This window comes from Molothrus ater, chromosome 3, assembly GCF_012460135.2.
Source record: "Molothrus ater isolate BHLD 08-10-18 breed brown headed cowbird chromosome 3, BPBGC_Mater_1.1, whole genome shotgun sequence".
NCBI classification, from domain to species: Eukaryota; Metazoa; Chordata; class Aves; order Passeriformes; family Icteridae; genus Molothrus; species Molothrus ater.
The window spans coordinates 70,945,235-70,963,310 of NC_050480.2; the positions used below are offsets into that span (position 1 = coordinate 70,945,235).

The following is an 18,076-nucleotide window of genomic DNA, read 5'->3' on the forward strand; positions in this document are numbered from 1 at the left end:
TGTGCAAACGTGTGGTGCTGCTTAGTGGGAGAGAGGGGAATAGGTGGGAAAAAGCCCACAGATGTTTCTTTTAAAATTCAACATATTTTTTCATTGAGAACACAGTATTTTAAAATTTCAGACAATAGAGAAAGCCATTTGTACATTTGACTGGAAGACATTCTTTGTGCTCCATAAAGCCTGTCAGTTCTGTGGAAGTCAGCTAACAAAAAGAAACATCCTTTTCTGTTTTCCTTGGCTTTCCTGCTCTCCAGTTACTGTACACTTGACAGTCTCCAGTCTGTATCTTGGAATTTAAGTGTTTCCATACATCCAAGATGAAAATCTTTGAAGTATTACAAAGTCTTTTCAAAACAGCTGAAGTAAGACTGGTGTATCTTCTTCACCTTGAGAGTGCCTCATCATTTCTGTATGTGAAATCTGCGACAAAGATTTAAAGAGACTTTTCCAGATTCTTTGTGGCCATTACCAATGGGACTCATTGGCACACATGTATGTCTGTGATGTAGTTTATACCAGTCTGATATTTCTCTTGTGCACAAGTTTTCTTTAAAAACAAACAAACAACCTTCCTCCCGAAAAAACAGCACCACCTCTTCCCCATGTAAAAGATGCCTAGACTTGGCAAGCTTTTTGGCACAGCATGGTCGATACCTCTCTCCAGTTCATCAGGCTTAGCAACACTTAACTCCAAGCTTCATTTGGATCCTAATGAAGAAAACTGCTGAAATACTCCCAAAGCAAATGCCTTTTGGGAAGCAGGTCTTTGTGCAACTCAGAACTCCTTACAATCCAGGGGTGTAATTAGAAGGAAATTGGAAGGGAAAAGCCCCAGGACTTGCAAAAAATAGGTTATTTCCTGAGGGTTGATTTTTGTCCCAGGTGTTATGGATTACCTTTTAGTGGATTTCTATGTATGTGAGAATTAAAGACTCCACTTCCTTGAATGGCCTCATGACTGCAGTGTGTGTGAGACGAAGCAGCTTGGGGAGAGCACAGCATTGCTCAGAAGACCACACACTTCTGTCCTGTTAGTACTTTCAGTAAATACACATAATTACTATGTTTTTTCTCTTTACTGGAGATGGGTCCCAGATACTCTTAACTTCGTAAATCCCATCTTATCTCTCATGCTTATTCCCTTGTTTGGAATGGTAACTTTCTGTAGCTAGAGAGACTTACCTATAAACTCAGTCTTGCAGGAAACAAAACATACTAGCAACTGAAAAAGTGTGAATTCCTCCATCTGGCATTTTGCAGATGAATCTTTTTACAATGTAGTAAGGGTTATTTAAATAATGTTATTTAATAGAATTTTAAAGAAACAAACTATTCTGCTGAAGATGCTTGTTAAAAATACTCTGTGCTTATTATTGCAGGAGTGTTTTGTGGCAAAATTATGATACCATTTAGATTTTTCATTCCCATCCTCATGTAATAATGGTGGGGGAGATTTTGGCATTAGCATTCCTGTGTTTCACAGGTCTTTAAAATAAACCTTGTAGTTATTTTTCATCTCTGTCATCATGCTGAGTTGTTTGCTAACTCTCTTTCCCTGCAGTCATTTTGAGAGTTTTGTAGGGAGTTGCACAACATAAAGTGGAAGAAGTGGTCAAAATTGTTCACCTAAATGCTTCACCCTGTTCAGTAGCACTTTGTTGTGGGGTTTAGGGTGGGTTTTAGGCAGAAGACATTTTAAAGAGGACACAATTTCTGCACAGTAGAGGTGGCTGGAAAATTTTGGTGATCAAAGTGCATTCTTTGGAAACCTGTGTAGGAATCCACTTATTTGCTGTCCTGCTCTTTGAAAGTTTTACTTCAGAAATGTTCAGCAGAGTTTGATGTTGCTGGGTAGAAGAAAATGGGCTACTTGACAGGAATCCTCATTTTGTTCTAAGTTGAGGTGTGCCAGTACCTTTTACTTGGCAAATTGAACATCTTTCTTGAGATGCTTTAAAAATGGAAGCAAATGCACTGAACCCTGAGTTTATATTACAGTGTCAATTTGGGTAAAATCTGCATCAGGTTATTTACTGTTGGCATGATACATTTTATTTTGTTTTGACAATACTTCACTTATGTTTTTCTTCTGCTTAATCAGTGTGCATTTGCTTCTTAGCAATAAAAAGCTCTTTCATGTTTCTCAAGGTACAGGATTTTTGCAGTTTCCTTGTCACTGAAATGGATGTACAGTATGCACAAGAGAGTCCCTCAAAAAGAGACACCAATTATTAGTCTTAAAATGTAATTGCTCCTGAGAAATGAGAGGTAGAAATGGAGACTAATTGTGCATCTGATCACCTGAGAATTTAATTTTAAAAATAGGCTACAGGCTATTATTTCCTAATTTTGCAATTCTTTGGAGATGTACAAGCGGTGATTAAAATGACTATTAGAAAGTGATGTTACAGCATTTGTTAATAGAAAAGTTGGGAAGGATCTGGCTCCTGAGCTGCTGAATCTTTTCACAAAGATACTAAACTAGCTTCTAAGGTGACAGGCATTCAGGGTGCTGCCTATCTTCAGCACATCTTTGATTTAAGCTTTGGTTTAGTGCTCCCCTCACTCATTTTTTGTTTAATCTAGTGTGGTTTTTGGATGAGAAGTGGACCAATTTAAATGGGAACTTGATACCTGATACCTAAAGAACAATGCAAAATTGAGAACCCTGGTTTGGTTTCTCTGATGCACCAGTAGCTACTGTCTAATAGTTTCATGTGGTTGGGGTGTCCCTGTATAGTTTTGATTCCATGTTAGATGAAAGTTAAAAAACCCTATAAATAACATAACTTCAGTGCTGAAAACAATTATTTGTCTATTAATTCATATAGTGGATATATCTGAACGTATTTCAAATGTATTCTGTATTTATTTCAAGGTAGCTTGGGAATGTGAATTGCTACATATGTTTTAGGTAGCAGTCATGGTGTGGACTCACCAAATTTATACAAGAGTAGCTATTGACCTTTTTATAAAATTGCAAAGCTTGGTTTAAAAATTGCAGGAATTATCCAATATTTATGGTGATTGTCCATCTGGCGTTTTTTTGTTTTTGTTTTTTTAAAATTATTTTCACGTATATATAAGAAAGGTGCAGTTTGAAGTCTCATCCAATTTAAGTCACCTTTATAGCTGAAAAGTGTGTATCTTTTATTATTATCCCCCAAATTAATATATCTGAAAGATGGGGATGGAAAAGTGTCTACAGTCCTCCATATTACTTGCTTCCTTTTTTATTTTTAAACACTGTATATGGAATCACCTTTGTTTCTTATTTCTGTGTGGATCTTGTAAAAATATATGTGCCAGGAGCACTGAAGGAACATCAGAGGCTAAAGAGAGAGAAGCAAGGCAGGCCTCAGTTCTGCAACCTGGTGCTGCCAAAAGATCAATCCTAGAATCACAGAATGTTTTGGGTTGGGAGGGTCCTTAAAGCTCATCTCATTCCAATCCCCTGCCATGGACAGTGACACCTTCCACTATCCCAGGTCACTCAGAGCTGCATCCAGCCTGGCCGTGGACATTTCCAAGGATGGGACACCTGCAGCCTCTTTGGACAGCCAGTTCAAGTGCCTTATAGTAAAGAATTTCTTCCTAATATCCAATCTAAACCTGCCCTCCTTGGTTTTAATACAAAAATAGAGTAGAAAAAATGCAAGTAATGTAAGACACTGTGAGGAGGAGGAAGTCTGGTAAAACAACAGTTGAATGAGAATTAACTAAAGAATTGATTAATTACTTTCTATAAACACTTCATTACAAACCCATGAACTTTTATATGGCGGTACCTCAGTGCAACACATTTTCCTATAGTGACTCTTTATTCTCTAAATGACTTTTCTCACTGGAATACTGTTCTACAGTTTTTGAAAGATGGAGCTATGGTGCCTCAAAATACAGAGGCATATTAATGGGTCTTGCTGGGAGAGATGGAAAAACTTGAAATCTAATTTCTAGCTCTGGGGGAAACCCCCAAACCATTAGTACTGCAGAAGACTCAGAGGTATTAAGTCTCTCTGTATTTCATAATTATCAGATCTATGTTTTTCACTAATGATGATTAAGCAATTATAGGTAGCCACCTGTAGATACTTATGAAGATAGGCTAAATTAAAATTTTAATGCATTTTAATTTCAACCTTTGGTTATATTAGTAAAGTTACGAAACTCTTAAAAGTCTGAAACATTTCTCTTCATAGTAGAAGTTAACATTTTTCCAAGAATTCAGAGTAATGCTTTTTTTAACACGAGATTCTATCTCTTCCCTATTCTACTCATGAAACATTTTTCTTTATACTGCTCATTTTCTCAGACTGTAAAAGTTTAAAGTTGGTGATGTTCAATGTAACAAAATTACTTTGCTATTAAAGATTATATTCATGTGGAGGTATTAAAGGAAAAAAGGAGGAGAGGAACTAGGCTGTTAAAATTGCACACATACGTTAGACAATATTAAGGGAAAAGAAAGAGCAATAACAGACCTATAACCCAGGACTGGAAATACACTATATACCAAATGATATAGTGAAAATGGACATGATTTCAACTTCCATGTGCAATTAGTTTCTTAGTATACCTTATAAACATATCTGATTTCTTGATATACAGCGCTGTCATCAGATTATGACCCGATGCCTTTTGTTAGATGCTTTGTAGTCCTTGACAATTAAGTATTCCTGATTTGTTTGTAGCTGGATGCGTGTTTGCTGCAGGTGTGGCACAGCAGTGCTGTTTCACGGAAGGTGTTTGTGTTTCTGTGTGCACTAGGGTACTGTGGAGCTGACATAAAAGCACTTTGCACTGAGGCTGCCTTGATTGCCCTGAGACGCCGCTACCCCCAGATCTACATGAGCAGCCAGAAGCTGCAGCTGGACGTTTCCTCGGTGGTTCTGAGCGCGCAGGATTTCTACCATGCCATGCAGAACATCGTGCCGGCCTCCCAGCGCGCCGTCACCTCCTCGGGCCATGCGCTGTCCCCCGTCATCCGGCCGCTCCTGGAGCGCACCTTCAGCAAGCTCCTCGAGGTCTTGCACAAAGTGTTCCCCCATGCTGAGTTCAGCCAGGCTGACAAAAGTGAAGGTATGGGGGGTGGGTTTTTTTGCAAATGCTGTTTCAACTTGCAAGGATTTCAGCTTCTCTGCCTAGCCTTAAGTCTGGTGTGTATTTCCTTCGGTGTTGTTAGGGTGTAAGTACTCTTTGCTTGGATGTTGAATAATTATTTTTGCTGATTCCAAGTTGTTGTAGAATCTAATGACCTGACCTATACAGAGCAAGGTCCCATAGGTGTGAGGGCCATCCATAAAAAGAACTCACAAATAATTTGCAATTTAAATACAAGAAATGATGGGCATAATTAAAGGTCAGAACAAAAAAAAAAAAAAAGGTGAGACAATGTTGCTGAGTGTAGCACAACCTGAAATTGGTGCTCCTGTCCTCAACAATGGTTAGCTATCCCAAGTCCTTTGCTTGCTGGTGGTGCAGATGCTTTAGGGGCCTCACAGCTCAGCAGCTTAGTACCTGAGCTTATGTAATGGTCATGTGTCGATTCTAGAAGAAAGTCCTGAGTCTTCCATGTCCTTGAACTGGCCTGATCCGCTCCTGATCCTCCAAGCTGATTCTGTCAGCTTAGCAAGTAGAGAACTATTTGCTGTTTGTCAAGTTGGCTTTTTTTGCTGAATTAGTGAGTAAAATCCACTCACTAAGGGGTCAGTGAATGCCAGAAACCTGCTGCAGTGGGAGCAGTGTTGAGTGCACCAAGGAGGCAGGGAATAAGAAGGACTGTGACCAACTGGCTGGCAATGAGTCAATAGGTTATGGGGTTTTTCTACCCCGCTCTTCTCTGAGACATACTTTAATAGTTACTGTGGTCATTTCTTGGAAGTTAAATGTTGAACAAGATACCTTAGGTTTGAGATCTGTTTATTCTGATATAGTCTACTGTTCTTATCTAGGATCATTCTTACCCCCCAGCTCCTTAAACTGTGCTTGGGGTTGTGTGTGATTAACTTGAAAACAGCCCACTTATGAAGCAAATCTGTGACAGCCGTGACGTTCCTTTCATTCCTGTTCCAGGGCCCGCTTTCAGCCTGCAGCCCAGGCAGCTTAAGCCGATCCTTGTGCTGGCTGCTGCAGTTCTCCAGCCCAGCTGTGCATTTTTACTCTGTCTTTCCACTTTCTTGAGTACCTCAGGTCCTTTGTTAGACCAGATTTTAGCCAGAAAACTCATCCAAAAATGATGTATTTATGTGTTTTCTGCTGACTGCAGGGTATCTGGAGGTTTTAACAAGTGTTGGAGTTGGCCAGAGATGGGTCCTGGGAGCATGTGGTGGTGGGTAGAGGGAAATGAGCTGGCTTGCAGCTGCATTTAGATCCTATTGGGCTTCTTCAGCTGAAAGTTATTTATGATGCTTAAGTCTCTGCCTACTGCTAACCTGTTAGTTGCACCCAATTTAGAGATTGTCATTCTTGTTGAAGAATTGGTTTAAGTTCACAATATTTTCTTTGGTTATATTTTTTGCATTCCTATTTATTATTGCTCATTACTGATAACAAATTGAGTTTGGAAGCTTAAGTTGATTTAAATAGTAGTTTTACTAGATAATTTGCTGCTATGGGTAGTTTTAAGTGTTTGTAGATAATTGATTTTGAAGATGCATGAACTGAGTTTTCTTTTAACATTTAGTTTTTTCTTACCCCCTTAAATCCAAGAAAATATGGAATAACAAGCTTTAAGCTTTGTTAAAACCAGAAAAATCCACTTTCATGTACAATGATTATACATAAATGTAGATTATACAATAGGGCTTCAAATGTTCTTGAATTCAAAGTCAAATATATAGAACATGCTTACAGCTATACTTACAATCTGCACATCAGGTTTTCTACATTTCACTAAAAATTCCTCTTTCTTGTAATTCAGTGAGTCAGATGCTCAAGCAGAGAATGTCACAGAAACTTGATGCTTGGGATTAAAAGATGGGCTACCTTTTAAAATAGTGATGTATTTTAGGGAGAGAAAGCTTTGTCCAGTGCATGAGCACAGGACTTCTCTCTGTCTGCATTTGGTATTCTGGAAATTCTGTCTGTTTTAGGGACTGTCTGTTTTAGTGAGCCCACAGATAGAAGGCATATGTCCAGTTGATTTGGAGGTCTCCATCCTTAGCTTTAGCTAAATATCCAGCAGTTTCTGTGCCATGTTTTCTTACTCTGGATTAGCTTTTGGCCACTGCCTGGGGTCTGCAAGCCTTTTTCATCTTTGCTCCCGAGGAATGATTGTCAGGTGGGTGACTGCATCACATCCTCATCCCATGGCAGCAGAATATCATTCCTGCCCAGCCTACTCTGAATTCGGTTTCTTACACGGAACCTTTGTTGTCTCTTGACAATTTTTCCTGGAATAATGGGACAGTTTTTCCTGTGGCTTAGATGGCATCTCCATCTGACACTTAACACTGCCTTGATTCCTTTGTCCCGTGGTGGTTGTCTGATCATGGTCATGTGGCCAGACCTGTGCCATTGCCTCTTGAAAATCCAACAAGTCATGCAGTGGTTTGGGTATTTGAGAATAACACTTGGATCTCTCTATTTTACACTTTTCATTTCACAGCAATCCCTTTTCTTAAATGGCTGTGGCTAACTTGAGCTGCTGTTGGGATGTCTGATGGTTGTCCTGGGCAGCACTGTGCTACAGTGACTCTGGGCTGGTCTCAGAAATGCTGCCCATCCATTGCAGAGCATTTTCTTGCTCTGCAGTGCTCCTGCTGTACAGCTGAGTGGCTGTGGCCATGTTCATCCCATCACTGCAGACTTCCTTCCCTGTGGAAATGAGAATGAGTGCCATGGCATAGGGCAAAAGCAACTCAGCTCCTTTCCTGGGGCAAATAAGATCTTGCAGCAGTTCTTTCCTATTATCAAATCACACCAGGTAACTTTTAATCCCATTGCATCTCTGGGAGATAATGTACGTGATTTTCAGCTGTTACCTGGTTGTTCTGTTTTAGTGCCATATTAGTATTTTTGCAGTTTTTTGTCTCTGCAGTGTGTCTTGTGAATATGAGTCCTTGAAGTTTTTATTTTTTAAAGTCTGTATAGAAAGCACTTCAGCTGATTGTGCTAATATATTAGCAAGGGAATTAAAATAGGTAAAGGTATAGTAGATGAACATGGAATGCATTGAACTGATTTTGATAAAAAGTAATTTGATACTCTTCAGCAGATTATCAGAAGGTGGAAAGCAATTCTTCATAAACATACATTGTCTAGGTAGTCATGCTGAGAATAATTTTAGAAGACATGTACCTATGAGAATTTGGACACTTGGAATAAGTAAATAATTACAAAATTCTATGTAGTCTGAGGAATTATAAATTTTATAGCTTCATCCTTGAAAAAACCTCTAACTGTGAAATAAACCCAAAGGAAGCATTTTATGACAAGTTAAACTTTTTTGTACTTGAGAAGTTGTTTAGCTTGATTGTTTAAAAATAAAATTGTAATTATGATTAGACTTCTACACTATTTAATTTGTTTTGGTTTTTGAAGTAATAAGTACTTATTATTCTGAAGGCTGATACTTAGACAGTTTTAACTAATTTCTTCTACATTTGAGGATTTATTATAATTGACACAAAGAAAATTGTAATATCTTGTCTTGTTTGTTGTACTTGTACTTAGAAGTGATAAAGTTCTAATTAATACATCTCTTGGAACAGATGTACCAAGTCTAATATTAGATGATAGTGAAGATGAGAATGCTTCATCAATTTTTGAGACGAGCTGTCACTCAGGATCACCAAAGAAACAGTCATCAGCTGCTATACATAAGCCCTACCTTCATTTTACAATGTGAGTGTTTCTCTAAATGAATATAATTAGATAGATAAACCCAAGAGATTCTTACATCAGGAGAGCTAAAAAAATTGTTCTTTTGCTTTGGGGTGGCAGTGGTGTTCTGTAATGGAAACATGTACGTGCACAGACAAGAGTTTTAGATGTGGGAGTGTTCTTGGGAAAGGCCACATCCTACACACTGGAATCAGAAATGTTTTTCAATATGTAGATTAGGAATAAAGATGCTAACAGCAATTTTCAATTTTAACGAACTACTTTGATTTGAAAGATGAAGAACTGAAAAGAGATGTATGTAGAAATATTTTGGAGGGGTTGTGTGCTTTTTCTTGGTTCAAAGTATGGTCGAGCTTCTGTGTATGCAGCTGTTTGGAAGCATCATGTATAATGATTGTATTCAGCATTTCTGATGTGCTTTTTTCATTGTGTTTCATAGAAAGTTTCAGGAAAACAGGAATTTAGAAAACGTGTGAAATTTGGATGAGTATTTCCTGTATAAATTTGACTTACTACAGTAATTAACAATAATTAAAATTTCTTGATTTTGTGTTAAGAATATTTTTAGACTACTTTATGTGGTAGTTTCTGCAGGGAGTTTGCTGAATAAAGAAAATGAAGTTAGAAAAACTGTTCATTAGTGGCACTGTTTAGTAGAGCCATCTTGTGGAAAACTGCTAAATTTTTTGTGCTAAATAATGCCAGAACAGAATTTGTGGATATCTATGCTTAAAAATAAGTTCAAAGAGTTGGAGGGACATAGTTAAGTATTCTAATGCCAAATTTAAGCTTTTGTTGCAAGGTTGGAAAGGGAGAAGCCAAACCCAAAATAACAGTATATATTTGTATGGATGTGTGTCTTTAAATAAAAGAATTTCAAGACTGTGTTTATTTTTGCAACATATGTAAGCTTCTCTCAGTCTGTTTTCTGAGCATTTCTGATTGTTACCTGTGTGTGTAACCACCACCACCAGAACTGAAAGCCAAAGGTCAGCAATGTTCATTACTGTCCCAAAATGTTTAACATGAAGTAATACCAGCAAGTCTTGTTCCACTGCCTGAGTTCACTGATGGGCAGATAGAAATGCCTTAATGAGAGAAAATGCAAATTAATTAAAAACTTTCTGGTTTTATAACCAGTTTTCTATAAATGGAAAAGACTTCTAATGGAAAAACTTCATGCATTTTTCTTCATGTATCATTTGTCCATAAAATTGGGCAAAAATACCCAAGAGAAAGAAACAAACACAAAATCTCAAAACCCCTTCTATGGGCTTAGAGTTTCTTCTCAACAACAAAAAACCAAAAAATAAGTTTACCTTTGCAGTTTTTCTTTGAAGTCTTCCTTCAGTGCAGAAGTCTATTGACTAGAAGTGTACAAATAGGCTAAAATACACAATGCATAGTGATGTTATTCAACCCTACTTCAGGTCCTTTTCCTTAAATAAGGAAACTATTGAAATGTTCATTGGTTCTTGAAAATCTTGGGCAGCACTTAAGGGATAAAAGGATTGACCTGGGATTCCTGAGGCTACTGAAGAGATCTGTAAGTAGTTAGGACTGAACTGGATTGATTAAATTGCTGTCTTTACTGGATGTTCAATAAGTCTTTTTATATGATCAAGGAATTAGTTTTAAATAAACTGGTTATAATGAAAATTGTAATGAATTTAATATATGCATAGCTTCCCACAGATGAGTTTGAATTAAATGGTTGTGAAACCAAAGATAAGAGAAATCTTGAGTTATTGGCACCTGAAGCAGTATTCAGGGGTAGTCATGTTAGTTGATCTTTTAGGCTGTTGTAGGAAGCTATTACCCATTACTGAAAGTCTAATGGATTCTAAATGATCTCCTATATATCCATCTGTTGATAATACTGGTGTGTTAATTGGCTGCTGTTACTGTTCTGTTGCAGGTCAGCTTATCACCAGCCAACCTCTTACAGACCCAGATTACTGCTCTCCGGGGAAAGAGGTTCAGGTCAGACTTCGCACCTTGCTCCAGCACTATTGCACACCCTGGAAAAATTCTCTGTACACAGGCTGGACCTGCCAGCCCTTTATTCAGTCAGTGCCAAAACACCTGAAGAGTCATGTGCACAGGTGAGATTTCAGATTCCCCTGTAATGAGTCAATTATGTAATTCTGGTTGTATCAATATAAAGGCAGCCAGCTGGAGTGTAACTTAAAGTCCAGGTTTTCATAGGCTCCTTCTATTTTCCTGTTTAAAGTAAAGAGGTCTCTAGAGGGTGATGGAAAACTCTCTAGTGACTAGTGAATGTAATTACATTTTTAACCTGCCCCCTCATCACATACCTAGAGCTAAGTAAGTTTAATCTGGGTATTCAGTGCCTGATACTCATTTTATTCACTTTTGTATGGATTGATGTGCTGTGGTTCTAGGTTCGTTTGCTTAGTTTTAAGTGTTTTACATTTCCAACTAGCTTTTGGTAAATATTGCATGAATTGCAAAACAGTTTAATTTTCATCTTGATTGTTCAGTCATAGCAAGTTTTTAAAACATATATATTTTTAAAACAAAGTAGTTGCTTTGTAGTCTCCCTGCACATTGACATAAAATAATTGAATTCTGTAGCTAAGAGTCACAAACACTTGTTTGAAAAGTCTTTAGATAATTCTATTCTGCTGGAACATTTGTCTAGAAAATACCACAAATATGAATCATTCTCTAATGTGCAAGAACTTTGTTACTCACAACTGCTGGTAACAATTAGTTCCTTAGTTGAAATACAACTGTTTTTTTTAATTAGATCTTTCGTGAAGCTCGAAGAACAGTACCAAGTATAGTTTACATGCCTCATATTGGTGATTGGTGGGAAGCTGTCAGTGAAACTGTGAGAGCTACTTTCCTAACTTTGCTGCAAGATATACCATCTTTCTCACCTATATTTCTACTGTCTACCTCTGAGTCCATGTTTAGTGATTTGCCTGAAGAGGTAAGTTTATCATGGAAGGAGACATTGATAGGGGGTTCTGTGCTCTTCTGAATGTTTTAATAATGTAAAATAATTTTGTTCTGTAGTGGCTTTCTAACTTAATTTAAAATGTGTCAGACATAAAATGTAATAATTACTGAATGTTAATAATTTTCCTTATTGAGGGATGTATGTCTGTATTACTGATTTTCATAAGTTCCATGCCACTCTGCTGAGAAGACAAAATTGTTCATTATGCCAGTTGTTCTTTTTGACAAATGACTCCACTGTAATTAAATGCAGATTTAGTTTAAAGGCCTGACCTTGAACTTTACATTTTCTGAGGCTCTGGATAGGGGGAGGATTCCTGGTTTTTCTCCTTAACATTTTCTGTGATTTTTTTTTCTCCCTTTTAACTCTCCTATTACTGCAGTGTTGGCCATTGTTAGGATCATTGGATACTGCAAGTTTCATTACTATAGAAAATTCAGTGAGAATTATAAGTGTTTATTTTCCCTTTGCTGTGAGCACAGCTTTAGGTAGAGTTTAGCATCTCCTGTCCTGTGGCTGATTTGGAAAAGTTGTTACTAGTATTACAATATGGTCATTATTCGCGTATTTTTGAGTGAGGGCTCATTTTTCTTACGGCTTTTTTTTTTTTTTTAGCTGAAATGTATTTTCAGAATCCAGTATGAAGAGGTTTTTTATATTCAAAGACCGAGTGAAGAAGACAGATTGCGATTTTTCAAAGGCTTAATCCTTGATGAGGCAGCAATGCCCCCACCAAGAAGGAAACAGGCTGGTAAACTAAGTTACAGTAAAACCAATAATAATGTGATCCTAATGTTTTATTTTGTGTTACTTTCCTTTTTAAAGAGGTGCGGGTAATTAACAGTTAGTTTAATTACCATGTGACAGCATTAATCAGTACCCAGAATAAATTTCATACTTACAGTTAACAGTTGTTGAAGGTGGAGAGCTGTGGGGTCAAGCATGCAGTGACAGACCCACAATGCCTATTGAATACATATAATGAAATTTGGAATGGCGTCATGCAAAGAGCCACTCTATTGTTGACGTTTCCATTGTCTGATTTCTTGTTCTTTTCCCTAGCTCTTCGTGCCCTGGAAGTTCTTCCTCTTGCCCTGCCGTGTCCTGCCCGGGAGCTGTCGGAGGCGGAGAAGCAGCGGATGGAGGACCAGGAGGAGAACACCCTGCGGGAGCTGCGCCTGTTTCTTAGGGATGTCACCAAGAGGCTGGCCACAGACAAACGCTTTAACATCTTCAGCAAACCGGTGGATATTGAAGAGGTCTTGTTTCAGTAATGTGCAAACAATGAAGTTGAAAATACTAGAAAAAGAATGCAAATTTAAAAAAGGAAATGGTCAAATTAATTAGAAAAATAGATGTTTGATCCATGATCTGTCCAATCTAAGATTTTTAGCTGGTGGTACAGTCACAGCCTCATCATCCATGCTGCAAGAATTTGGAACATGTTCTATTGCCACTGGCCTTTGGAAAAACCTTGTGCATTCCTGTCCATTTTATAAATGAAATGAGCATTTTAAAATGCCAACACTCCTTCCCTTGCCAGTGCTTCTGAAATACTTGAAACCATAAATATAATTCTTTAATGAAAGCTTTTACAGCATTGTAATCATAGACATGATAATATTGGGAAAGTGATCTGTGTTCTGTAATGCATTCAGCATTAATAGTGTTGTTGCATAATTTCAGCAGTAATGCTTGTGGATGCCATTAATCACAGATGGTAGCACATTACAGGGCATTAACTGGTCGATTATGGACTGTACACAACTAACTGATGAGACAGTTCGATCTGCAAATCTGTTTTCAGGGGTTGCTGTATGATTAGGGTTGTGTTTGGTCTGACTTTGAGATCAGATGCTGGCCCCCTGCAAGCTTTGCAGGCTTACTAACTGAAAAGAAATCCCTCATTGCTTCTGAAGAGAGAAGCATCTCTTTTGGAAGACATTAAAAGATGAATATGGGACATCAGAAGACCAGCATTGTAAAAAGCAGATTTGGAATGTAAATTCCTTGCAGGATGGAACACCCATCTTTTATGGGCTGATGCAGTCCTCTCTCAGTTTGAGTTTTCCATAGTGTTCCATAGCTGACTGGTTTTGAAAACCTGGTGAGATGTTTAATGTGGCAACCTACAGTATGAGCATGGTCTCAGCAGTACCTTGGTTTAATTTCTCTTGTGAAACTGGGAGGTCCATTATTGTAGAAACTCTTCATACTTGTAGTGTAGGTACTTCCTTTCTATCAAGAATTTGTGGTCTAAACTTACCTGAATAAGAGCACATAGAGAAAGAATAAGTAACTGTCCATGTTTTGTAGATGAAGAGAATAAAAATGTGAATTTGTTATTTGAAGACTTGCCAGAACCCTGCTAATATATCCCAGCACCAGAAATCAAATGTAATCCTTTTCGTCCCACCTGCTGCATTTAAGCACAGGACTAGCCTTTCTTTTTCTACAACAGCTTGTCTGCTTGACTTCCTTAAAAAATGTGTTAGGTTTATTTCACTCCTATTTGCATTGCAGAGAATGCTGCTGAGTGATAAGTCAAGAATTTCCCTGACTAAAGCAGTAGCAATATTTACAGCTTCCAGTGAAGATTTTCTGATGCTGTGCTAACAAGAAAAGGAAGTCTCTGGCTTAGTTTTCCAATCCCTGAACCAGATACAATCATGTTTCCATAAAGGGAGACAAAAAAGAGAATTTTTGCCATTTTCATTTGTCAATATGAATTTCAATGTCTGTATTTAAGGAATTAGGTGACACATTGCTGTCCACTGAAGTAATGCATTAATCTTATAATATATCTATATATATATATATAGAGAGAGAGAGATGTAATATATAATGTTATAATATATATCTGCAGGCACTATATTAAAAACAAATCTTATAGAGCCATTATGGCTTGACCTGAATCTGTATTTAACTCTTAAGTGCTTTGACAGTGACTGTCATATCTGGAAGATTTCAAAAGAAAAAAATACAGTACTGTTTTAGAGGCTGCCAGTGTGTTTAATTAAATGTAATCTAAATCACACTGAAACATTGATACATTTTTTTTTCTGTGAAGTTAATAAAAAATTTATTGATTTTTTGGGTGAACTTCATTACAGCAGCTGTGCTGATGCATTTGGCTATTTAGGCTGAGACCCTTATGGTATCATGAATTATGTTAAACACTTTTTAGTGTGCTCCACTGGTTGCTGAATCTCCAGTTATGATCTAAGCTCATAGTAAACTGTGACACAAAGCTTTTTCTTTAGATTGTCCTTCTGTACAGCCAATCTAACATCTGAAGTCAATAAAACCTGACTTTTCTTTGTTTAACAAGTGATTGAAGAAACTATTTAATAGACGGTATTTAAAAGCTGATAATTTGGCTGTTAAGTTTAATGAGAACTTCACCTACAAAGTAAAGTTCTCATTAAAAAAAAATAGAAAAAATAGAGCTTCCCTAATATTTCCTAGGGCTTCAAGTTAGACTGATGGGTTTTGCGTTTTTAGTTCCATGACAGTGTTATAGCACCATAAAAATCTATAACTAAATTAGTCTAAAATGAAAAATGCATTTACATTAAGTTGTACTGCTTCAAAAATACTGTTTAATTAATTTTGAAAGATAAATTGGTGAGCTCCTGAAGGAAAAGCAGATTTGGAAGTCTTATGTTTTTAGCCTGATAAAACTTCAATTTTTAACATAAATTTGCTTAGAAATCAAGATGTTTAGTTAATGTCTTAGAGCTAAGCATGTGGAATGAATCCAAGTATAAAGAAGTGATTGTCAGTATTCAATAGATCTGTGTCATTTTTGTGTGCTGTTTGTTTATAGGTTTCAGATTACCTTGAGGTTATCAAAGAGCCAATGGACCTATCAACAGTAATAACCAAAATTGATAAACACAACTACTTAACAGCCAAGGATTTTCTAACAGACATTGACCTGATCTGCAGCAATGCATTGGAGTACAATCCAGACAAAGATCCTGGAGGTAAGAACCTACTTCTTTTTGGTCTACCTAGACCTGAAAGCCTGGTACTTAATTCCATATTCTGTTGCTATTCAGGCATTTAGATAAGCTGCATGCTTTGTGATAATTAGGATAAGCAAGTCCTAAGGATCTGTGCTTTTAGTATTCTAAGGCATGGAGTGCACTGGGGACATGAGAAGAGCAGGAAAACTGCAGCATTCAGAGCTGTGTTCTAATAAATTATGTTTCATAGTTTCCTTTCAAATTTGATAGCTCCTTTTGGGTATCTAGATTTTTATAGGCAACAAAACCCCACCGTAATTTGGACAGCTCTGTAGAGAATCCACACACACAATCTGGCAGTGGTCTGCTGTATTTCCATGTCAGCTTAGAACATGAAATTCATACACAGAAATCAAAATCTACATATTTGGGGATAGAAATAAAACAGGATAAATCACCAGGCAAGGAAGTAAGTTGCAGCTGATTAGGAGAGATTAGACAGTATTGTCTTGAAAAGTGTGATGGGATGCTTTCAATTAAAAAGGAATTTGTAGACTGAAATGCATGTAAAAGCTGTTCACACTGCAAACTAAGGATAGAAGATCTTGTGTGCTCTTTGCTAGGGCTGTCTTACAGTGCACATTGCCAAAAGAAAGCCTTTCAGCTTGCAGCTTCAAGAGTCATCAACACAAAGCACCCTTTTAATGTAGAATTAATATATGTGGTACTTGGATATCGGGGTCCATCTACAAATGTAGTGCAATGTGTTAGAAAGTTTTTCATGACATCTTGTGAAATTGCTTTAGCAGGTTAAAGCCTGATTTTTCTGTATTTTTCTTCTCAAATTTTTGGTTTTGTGAGGCATTTTTCAAGTGTCTCATGTGTGGACCAGATACAGTATAGTCTGCTGTACTGTACAGTCTGCTATACATTGCCTTTTGAACCCAGTTCATATTTGTAGAAGATTAACTTTATTTCTTCAGTTTATGATGCTATTTTCTTTCAACTAGAAAAGTCCATTTATTTTGTGTTCTTGATAACACACTTTTGAGGACTTCTAATGTGCAGTTGATGTGAACTAATTAAAGCCCTTGTTGGGCACTTGGCATTCAGAGTTTATCTGAAGAGCACCTGTTTAGTGATATTTTGATTTTTCCTTGCTGTCAGAACTGAACTGGGAGAAATTGATCTGGCTCTTTCTAGGCTCAGTTCTGGATAGCAGGTAATGAAAAATTGTTCTGTCCTCTGCTGTCAACTGCTCTTCTGGCATGCAGGATTTTTTGGGCTGTTGTGTGAACACACCTAAAGCAGCACATTATGGCTGTTCAGAGGAAGCATTCCATGCATTCAGATGCATTCATTAAATGAATATTAACCTATAAATGTTCACATTCTTTAAAGCTGGACATACCTGCTTGCTTGTGCTTGCAGAAGACTCATACTGTACCTGCTTTTGTCCTGTTGTTAAGTTGGAAAAGCAAAGGGACGACCAGACTGGCTGATTTTATCTGCAGTCTGGATATCAAAAACTGGCTGCTTGGGGATTTTTTTTTCCTGGTACTTCGCTGTAAAATGTCAGACAGGTTCTGTAGTGAGACAGGTTGGGGTTTTCTTGCTCCATTGTTTGACTGGGAAATGTTTTTGAAGGCATGGGAATATAACCCCTGTATGTTGGAGATGAGTGTTTGCCTCACTGAAGCACTGTCTGGGGGAAAGCCTTTCCCAGCACAGGGTTAGAGGAAGGTAGTGGCTCAGTCAAACACCCCAATTTGATTCCTTTTTATTTCTCTTCTCTCCCATCCCTTCCTCCTTTGCAAGGGCTTCTTAAAATTTATTATCTGACCAAAAGTTTGAAGTTTATTATTTCAGAATTACATCTGGTACTAATGCAGTGTGGGGTTTTTTGTGATCATAAAACATAATGCTTCACAAATATGTGGGCAAAACCTTCCAACATTCAGTAGATTTAATGGGCAGTAGTTCTCCCCAGAAAATGTTGGACTCTTTTGAGCTAGATACTGGATAGTCTCTTTCACTCAACAGTTTTTCCAGCTGTAAAACCTGCTGTTTCTAGAATTACAAATATTGTGAAATAAGTATTTAGTGATATTCTTAATTGTTGTCTTTAAAGATTACTAAAACATTAAATCTGCTGGTTGTAGAATATGTTCTAGACATTAATGTTGATGGTTACTGTTAAGTACCTGCAACAGCTGGAAAAAGTAATTCAGTATGGATGGATTGACAAATTAAATATGTTTCTACTGAAGTC

At 37.4% G+C, this 18,076-nt stretch overlaps 1 protein-coding gene across 1 annotated transcript in view; it reads left to right on the forward strand.

Annotated features, from left to right (window-relative positions):
- The window catches only part of ATAD2B (ATPase family AAA domain containing 2B), a 73,725-nt gene that overhangs the window by 31,728 nt on the left and 23,921 nt on the right, over window positions 1-18,076 (forward strand). Inside the window, exons 16-22 of the mRNA XM_036381042.2 lie at window positions 4,768-5,079; window positions 8,712-8,844; window positions 10,763-10,949; window positions 11,618-11,803; window positions 12,449-12,584; window positions 12,896-13,092; window positions 15,663-15,822. Of these exons, the coding sequence (XP_036236935.1) occupies window positions 4,768-5,079; window positions 8,712-8,844; window positions 10,763-10,949; window positions 11,618-11,803; window positions 12,449-12,584; window positions 12,896-13,092; window positions 15,663-15,822 (1,311 nt within the window). The remainder of the gene's footprint in view (window positions 1-4,767; window positions 5,080-8,711; window positions 8,845-10,762; window positions 10,950-11,617; window positions 11,804-12,448; window positions 12,585-12,895; window positions 13,093-15,662; window positions 15,823-18,076) is intronic.